Here is an 8,613-nt window from a genome sequence, read left to right as displayed (position 1 = left end):
TACTTCAAACAAAAATAAATGCCAAAAGTCAAATTATTTTCCATGGAAAAAAGGGGTTGGGAGGTGCAAGGTTTCTTATGGTTGTATCATTCCTCGTGGTGCCAGCTGCAAGGACTGCTGCAGCTGCCCCGGTTCCTGGCACAAGCTAGCGCGAGCAAAGGTGAAGACAGAGCAGGATAAGGCAGAGACTGCTGGCTGCAGGGCAGACTGGGGCAAGGGGGAAGGAGCTTCAGGGGCAGATGAGACTTCGAGGTTTTGTCTGAAAGAGAGCAAATGACGTTTCACACATGTGCCTGACAGCATTGCAAGGGTTCAATAATTTCCAGCTGAAATGACTGCAAGTAGTGTCGCAGGCACTATAACACCCAACTGAAGTGACCTACATCACCACTTACTGGTACTGCTCCTCTTCGTCCCAGATAGTGGGAACTGTCATACAGCATCTGCAAAAAGATCCTGTATTAGTGTGTTTATTGTAGATCGTTTGAGGAACTGAAATGCAGTGGAGATGTGTATATAATTGGATAGATTCGTCTGGTCGTACCTCAGCAAGCACCTCTGTCGCTTACTTTTTAATTGGTGGTTTGATTCAGGTGTTTTCATTTCCAAAATTATTTTGGCAGGATGCTACCTTTTATCCTAGAATTGGAAATGGCTGGACAGAACCTCCTTTATATTTTGCTTGCTTTTGAGAGCTGGCATCTACTTCACTTAAAATGTGTGACTGACAGTGTGCAAGTCGGACTGACATTGGTCTTGGGATTATTCTTGTGACATTCGGTGAAGCAAGCCAGTGTGGAAATACTGGAGGAGACAGAGTTTTGAACGTATGCCACAGAAGGTCGCTGCACTCAAATGACAGTGTGTTTGCAAGGAGCAATTCTCAGAATTTCCTTTGGCGCTGAACCAGCTCAGGAAAAGAGGAAGATTTCGTGTTCCCTGCCAGAACGCATCCCTGTAATAATGTGAGAACGAACGGTCTGACCCTAAATTATAAACAGCTTAGACTGGGCTGTGGTCTGCTGTGGAAACGATCGTGAACTTTGAAGAGAGAAAGATTTTGTCTGTGATCATGTATATCTTTCTGTGACGTGCGATAAAAGAGTTGTCATTTTATTGTGAATTTAAGGCAACATCTGTCATTGTGAAAGCATCAATCTTCTATTTAATGCACCTTGTGGGTAGGATAAAAATGCAGAGATCCAGGTCTTCCGTAGAAAATGTCTGGATTTGATATGTTCACCACTAAAAGAAACAAGCTGTAGCAATAAACAATAATTATAGTAACAAGCAATAGAAAACTTAAACAAGGATACTGAGGCTACATAAAAAAGTTATTCACCGGCCTTCAGAACAAAACTTTGGATAATTTACAGTGATTTTGAGAAGATGTGCTTTTTAAGCAGAGACTTCAGCTTCACCAGTTTCCCTTCATTTATTTGTTTTGGGTTTTTTTACTTCAATCCAGTTGTGACATTTTTGACCCTGTTCAAGGGCTGAGTGTAAATATAGGAGGCAGGAAACATGAGTGTAATCAGGTGCAGCATCTTTGATTTTAGTACACTTTGTACTCTCAGGAGTGGTGGAGCTTAGCCTGGACACTAGAGGAGATTTAGCTGGAAGAGGAAACCTGTGTGTAAAGCACATTCCGGCTGAGGGAGCGCTGAAGAAAAATGACCTGTTATTGCACAGCGGCTCCAGTAGTTTTCTGTGCTTGGCAATGCATACCTGGAATTGTATACGCTGCCCTAGGGGAATATACAGCAGAAGCCCTTTTAGGTTTGAGCCAACCCATTTAATTCCCAATGGCACCTCAAAGCAGCTCTTCCTCTCCCTCAACAAATAATAAGAGTCCAATTCCTGTGTTGCCATGAGATATTTGTGGCTACACAGAGAAGTAACATCCCAACACAAAGATCAGAAAGGCTCCCTGATACATGTCCTGCCTGAATGACTGGGGCATGGTCTAGCATTTCATGAATTAGTTTTGAACTTACATATGCAGCAGGTGATATTGGATGTACGGCATGGAGTTGAACTTCTGTTGTGGTTTAACCTCAGTCAGCAACTGAGTACCACACAGCCGCTCACTCACTCCTCCCCCCCCGCAGTGGGATGGGGGAGAGAATTGCAAGAGCACAAGTGAGAAAAACTCGTGGGTTGAGATAAAAACAGTTTAATAATTGAAATGAAATAATAATAGCAATAATAATAATATAATAATAATAATACACAAAGCAAGTGATGCACAGTGCAGTTGCTCACCACCCGCCGGCCGATGCCCAGCCAGTCCCCGAGCAGCGGCCCTCCCGGCCAGCTTTCCCCAGTTTATGTACTGAGCATGACGTCACATGGTACGGAATGTCCCTTTGGCCAGTTTGGCTGTGCCCCCTCCCAGCTTCTTGTGCACCTCCAGCCTTCTCAGTCGGTAGAGCATGGGGAGCTGAAAAGTCCTTGGCTAGTGTAAGCATTACCTAGCAACAACTAAAACATCGGTGTGTTATCAACTTTGTTCTCCTCCTAAATCCAAACCACAGCACTGTACCAGCTACTAGGAAGGAAATTAACTCTACCCCTGCTGAAACCAGGACAACTTGGAAAAAATAAGCCTCTTAAAGGACCAGTGTTCGTGGAACCTGGATGGGCAGGGAAGTAAACGCTGAGCCACTTGATGATGGTGGTGGTGGTGGTAGTTTTTGAGTCAGGTGAAAACCAGCGTCATTTGAGCAGTAGGTGTATCGTGCGATATTGAAGTCTCAGCCCAGTGAAGTGAGAAACCTGGTAGAATTCTTTTTTCTGTTGTTGTTCATGGCAGAGTCATCTGTTACTATGGTAGCAAGCAATAAATAATTATATAAAGGGATTAAAATGAGTGCTGGCGTTGCTGGCATGTGGTTGGAGGGTTTTATTCTTGGTCTGAGTGTCATTTGTGCAAAATATGATGGTGCATTAAATTGAAAAATAGATTTATTTTTTTTTAAGTTGCCCATTAGTGACTTATGGCAATGGTTTCCTGAATGAGGCTGACCCTGCAGGCCTTGTGTCACGTAAACTAGTCTTTAAATCCTATTTGGATGGACTGTCTCCAGCTACTCCACTCTGATGCAACAGTGTCTACAAAGGCACTTCTCAGAAGACTGAACAGTGGGCCTAGCAAGAGATTTCACAGATAAGTAACGAATAGTTCTGAATATTTTTCAGCTAGTGTGGTTGTGAATGGAGAGGAACCTGGCAGGAGAAAGGAGGAACATATCAAATATGTCCCAGGAGCGTCTAGAAAGTTGCTTTTTCTAAATTGGTTTACAAATGCAAATAAACATTACACAGTGTCTGAAAGAAAAGTCATTTTTATTTTGCGTAACAACCTAAGACCACTCATTCTTTTGCCTGAGGAAAAAAAAGAGATTTATTTTTAAAATTGTAGCAGAAGGTAACAGTAAGCAGGACTAGCAAGCTGCATGTCTTTTGCACATACGTGAACTGAGTTGAGGAGAAAGAAGAATGTGTGTTTACCACCTTCCTCCAAAACCTGGGGCTGGGCACAACAGCTATCCAGGGATAAAGCTGTAATGACCATTTCAGATTACTGCTTCCTTTTATTCAGCGGAGCGTAGTTATAAAATAATGCCACAGCGGTTCTTGTTCGAGCACCTCCTATGCTGAGATCTCCTGGAGCCACAATGTGATGTGAAACTCACCTGAACTCCTCCTTAGTCCCAGCATGGCCTTCCAGCTGCGGGCAAGAATTGGTGCATCTTTCCTTTCGAGAAAGAAAGAAAGAAAAAAAAAAGAAAGGAATTGTGTCTTTCTACCATTATGCAGCATTAATTCTTTTAGTAAAGTGTTGCAAATAAACGTATAAATGAAAAGGTGCAATCCTTCTTCCCTTGGGAATGCTGTGTGGACTGGCAGGGATGTGGTATGCTGTTATATATGCCTTTTCATGTTTCCTTTATGCATATTAGGTTGAATAATTGTCATTATTACTCCACACAAGTGCTTGTTCTCCTTATCACAGGGACACGTAGTTGGGAGATCATTTCTCATCGTTGTTACTGTTATATTTGTATATAACACTTTCAGTGTTAGAAGACATCCTAAACAGAACAACAATAATAGTAAAAATGGCCAAAAAAAAAAGAAATTACAAGGATATTGCTAAACAGTGTGACTGCTTTTAAACATTTGTGCACAAATACTAGATCTATGTTTGGACCACTGTGCTCATCTTCCATGGTCGATGACCTCAGTTAAATTGAGGCTAAGTTGTTGCTTTTGAGATGGATTTGAATTTTACTTACGTTTTCCACTGATGCAAGTACCTGCTGTTTTATGATACAAATGTGCATAAAATGGAGACACTTGTTGGCCACCTAGTCGTTTGACTGCTGCTGCTTAGAATATGATAAAAACTCCTTCACGTCCATGATGCATTTGGCTTCACAGCGAAGAGAGAAAAGGATCTGAGGATGTCAGATTCCTCAGGATCCTGCTTTTCAGTGGAGTCTGGTGCTCATGATTAAGGGAATTAGTAGCTGTCTGTCTTGGTTAATAGTCCAACACATTACAAGGCTTAGAAAATGTAAGAGTTTGCAGAATAAGAGCATATTACTTAACAGGATTTTGGTGTATTTTAACAGTTTATACATACTGCTATTTCAGATAGCCACGGAAAGCCAGTCTTTGTGAGGGTTGATAGCTACGCTTAAGATACACTAATTGCTGGCATGCAACCTGGATGTTATATTCCACTAGCCTGGAAAAAAACATCACCTGGATCCTGTGTACAAGTGTCTGCAATTGCAGGAGAGTCCAGTTAGAAGATCAGCGGTCAGGGGATCTTTAGTTTTACTGTGCTACGAGGTTTACAGCTAATTTCTTATCTGAATGTGAGCACTGAAGAAAAAAAGGGGATAGCAGAGGAAACATGAGGGCAAGGTATGTAAATTAAGCAGAGAGGAGGTAGAGCGAGGGTGACCATGCTTGACACATTACACTGTTTCCCATTGGAGAGCATCCCATTAGTGCTATTGCTGTTAGGAGAAAAAGGGGCGGGGGGAAGCTTGTTTTCTGTGGTTTGAAATGTCATGCAGGTAGTACTCTAAAGCTGCAAACTGTCAAATGTTTTTCAGTAGAGTCCAAATATTTTTAACTTCAGAATTTTCCCTTTGAGCTGATCCAGCCTGAACATTTAAATCTCACTTCTGCGAGATCTAATAGGAAAAATCTTGTCAGCAGGCTGATAAATGCTAGTCTTTTTGTTTGATTGCTTGGTTTTTTTAGAAAGATCTGAAGACTTAGATTTGTTTTCTGGTGCTCTGTTGGGAGGCAGTTTCTACACCTTGGATAGAGGAAAGGGATGTTGTATGGTATATCGCGTGTGAAGAAGCTTCACTTAAGTCCTTGCATGTAAGACCTAGAGCAGACTAAAATGCAATGGATTCTGTGCCTGCCTGCAAAATCTGCACTGGTGAAATAGCACTTCATGAAATATCAGGTGGGGTACATGGTTGTCTCTGAAAAATTTTGACTTTTAGTATTTCACACATGGATATTTTTCTGTAAGTGTGTCCACAAACAAGTGACCAAACTCTGGAGAGCTGGCAGCCAGAAGATTTTCAGTTTCATGAAGGTTTGTCACATTCTTGTGGGCACAGGACAGTTTGCATGCGGGAATTCACAGACACGTTATCCTATATTGGATTTCCTGCTTTACTCCTTCCAGGAGTTTACAACTTCTGCTCAAGCAGAGCCATCTGTGCTCCACGGAGATATATTCTAGGGGAGCTCAGGTGGCATTCTCCTTGCTGCTGTCTCCTTAGGATTTCCCCAGACATCTGAATTTTTGATTGTGCTCAAAGATTCCTGTGCATCCCCAGTCCCCGCTGAAACTGCCCACTCTTCCGAATGCACTGCCTGTTGGCGGGTTTCATGTGGCAGGGAATTTGCCACATCTTTTCCCTGCAGATAGGCGGTTCTCCAGAGATGTCTCTTGAACCCCTACAGGCTTGAACCTCAGAGCTTTTTGATAGATTAAAACTCATTCCGTTTTCAGTGAAAGCTGTCATAAAAGGTCATAAAATTAAATTTCTCTGCTGCAGGGGCTGAGAGACTTCCCCAGCCAGGTTGGATAATTCTTACAAGTAAGACCTAGAAATACTTCCTCTTGGCTTTTTTTCCTTAATAGGAAGGGTAGTATTTTTCCCCATGCGTGTTTTAGATATACCGTCTATGGAGAGCAGCAATGTGTTTATCATCAACAGTGAAAATACTGACCTGGAAAGGACTCTTTTTTTTTTTTTAAACATATGCATTGATATGGATATAAGGAAAACAAAAACCCCACAGCTGCTCCGCCTGCAGGGCTTTTCTGAATAGCAGAGTGGATCAAAGGATGTTTTTATTTCCTTGTGAAGAGGAAAAATTCATCACTTTATAAATCATAGCAAAAACAAATCAAATCAATACCAGGAGCTTTTTAATAATCATGCATTTCTTATGGCTATCCTCAGTATAGGTCTCAGCAGTGGGTGCTGCACACAGCTAAAAAGAGTGAACTAAAACCTGTCTCTGACACTGGTTTTCATTTAGCATTAAGGAATTAACTAGAGTACCAGACTGTAACATCCCAAACACTGACGTGCTTAGAATCTGAGAGCTAAATCTGTATTTTATAGCTTGAGTTCATCTGAACTGTGAAGTGGTATTATAAAATAAATTCTTCCTTTCTTCAGAATTCAAGAACATGTTAGGTAGTTTTACTGTTTTCATCTGTTGTGTGCTGTGGCTGGGTCATTAATGCACTTTGTCCGGTTGTTAGCAACGCATCCTGAATGTCTTCTGTAGACCATTGCGATTTGGAACACCTTTTTTGGTTGATGAATAAAGGAGACGCTCTCTCTTACCTTCTGTGGAATGTGTTGGCTTCTGTCCTGATGAGTGTTACTGTAGGATGCAGTCATTTATTTTAACTGCGTTGAGAGACTTTCAAAGCCATTATATGATCTTGTTACAAGCCGGCATATTCGTACTGTATATCAAAGGATGAAAGTTAGTGCTGAGATCATTAAATAACACTTACTTTCAATAGAGCTTTAAAAAATTCTGGCCCGTGAATTTTGTGATTAGAAGTAGATCATGTATTAACAAGTCGGTGCATGGCTAGGGAATAGATCCAAGTGCTTCCTAAATTGGAGAAGTGTTGGCTGGGTACAACAGTGAGCAGTAAACAGGGTATAAAAAGCTATGAGTAGTAGAGAAAAGGATTAAGAAAAAGATAAAGTTTTGTATTACCTCAGAAATAACTGAGTCATGCAGTTGCTTGGAGCAGGCGTGGAGTTATTAGCAAGGGAAAAAACACATCACAATATTTTATTGTCCCTTCTTTAGGTGTTAGGCCTCCAAGACTAAAACCAAATATATACATATATGGGTTTTTCTTTGTTTTCAGTTTTCCTTACTAACATTTCATGTCTAGACAAAGTGTGATAGAGAGCGCTATTTCTGAATTATTTAGCAGTAATTAATAATGTGAATTAATGTTGTGCTGCAACTACATTGACCCTTTCTTATACATACATTGCATTGTTCAGATATCCAAGGATACTACCGAAGTGTTTTTGCTTAAAGTGTTACATTTTATTTTCTTTTCTTTTTTTTTCAGGTTGACTTTGAACAACTCCAGGAAAACTTGTGTCAGATGGAAAGACGGTGCAAAGCATCATGGGATCACCTTAAGGCTATAGCAAAGCATGAAATGAAGCCAACTCTAAAGCAAAAAATGTCCGAGTTCCTTAAAGACTGTGCAGAAAGAATCATAATCCTGAAGATTGTTCATAGAAGAATAATTAACAGGTACAGAATTAGATTGGTGACAGCAATATCTTGATAATAAATGACTTGCTAAAATTATAAATTATGACATCACAAATATGTTTTTAAGTGTGTAATCCACATTCCAGCAAGTAATGTTACCAGGATGTATGTGGTGCATTCTTTGTTATAGAAACCATTTAAGAAAGATCCCTACTCCAGGAAGTTTCTGAATTTCTGATGAAAAGAGCAATGATCCAGACAATCATTTATTCCCAAGGTGCAATAACTATCTTTTAACACCTAGTCCCCAAAAGCCAGCAGCTTTATGATTAAGTTGCTATATTTTCTGTCCTTCCCTGAATACTTTTGAGGGGGGTTGACTCACTCTCTGGTAAACAAGAACAGGCTGTAGCAAAAAAATGAAGTTCTAATGACGAATTTGTCATATGCAGATATTGAAACGAGTCTTGTACAATGAGTTCTTCTATAGGCAGCACCATTCCTATTTGCAAGATCTATGACTTTGTGTTTTATGCCTACGCAGCAGAAGACAGAATTAAGATTCCTCTCCTTAGGACTTGCTGTTGGGTTTAGTTTCATCCAATGGAGTTAACAGTAATTGCAGTGCTTTGAAATGTACATATTCATGGTAATTCTGCAATACACCTGAGCTTTTTTTTTTCAGATTCATAAATGGAGCTTAAGTCATCTGAGTAATTTATCTGTGTTCCTGCTTATTAATGAAATTTTGAGAGATTTTCCAACTTGTGAATAATTTCCAAATTGCTGTGGTCAAAA

At 40.4% G+C, this 8,613-nt stretch overlaps 1 protein-coding gene across 1 annotated transcript in view; it reads left to right on the top strand.

Moving 5' to 3' along the window:
- FHOD3 (formin homology 2 domain containing 3) overlaps positions 1-8,613 on the top strand; it is a 377,261-nt gene that overhangs the window by 340,860 nt on the left and 27,788 nt on the right. Inside the window, exon 22 of the mRNA XM_009330482.1 lies at positions 7,664-7,854. Within this exon, the coding sequence (XP_009328757.1) occupies positions 7,664-7,854 (191 nt within the window). The remainder of the gene's footprint in view (positions 1-7,663; positions 7,855-8,613) is intronic.

This window comes from Pygoscelis adeliae, unplaced genomic scaffold (genome assembly GCF_000699105.1).
Source record: "Pygoscelis adeliae isolate BGI_AS28 unplaced genomic scaffold, ASM69910v1 Scaffold78, whole genome shotgun sequence".
Taxonomy (NCBI): Eukaryota; Metazoa; Chordata; class Aves; order Sphenisciformes; family Spheniscidae; genus Pygoscelis; species Pygoscelis adeliae.
Note: the sequence above shows the minus strand (reverse complement) of the source record. Positions and strands in the feature narration are given on the sequence as shown.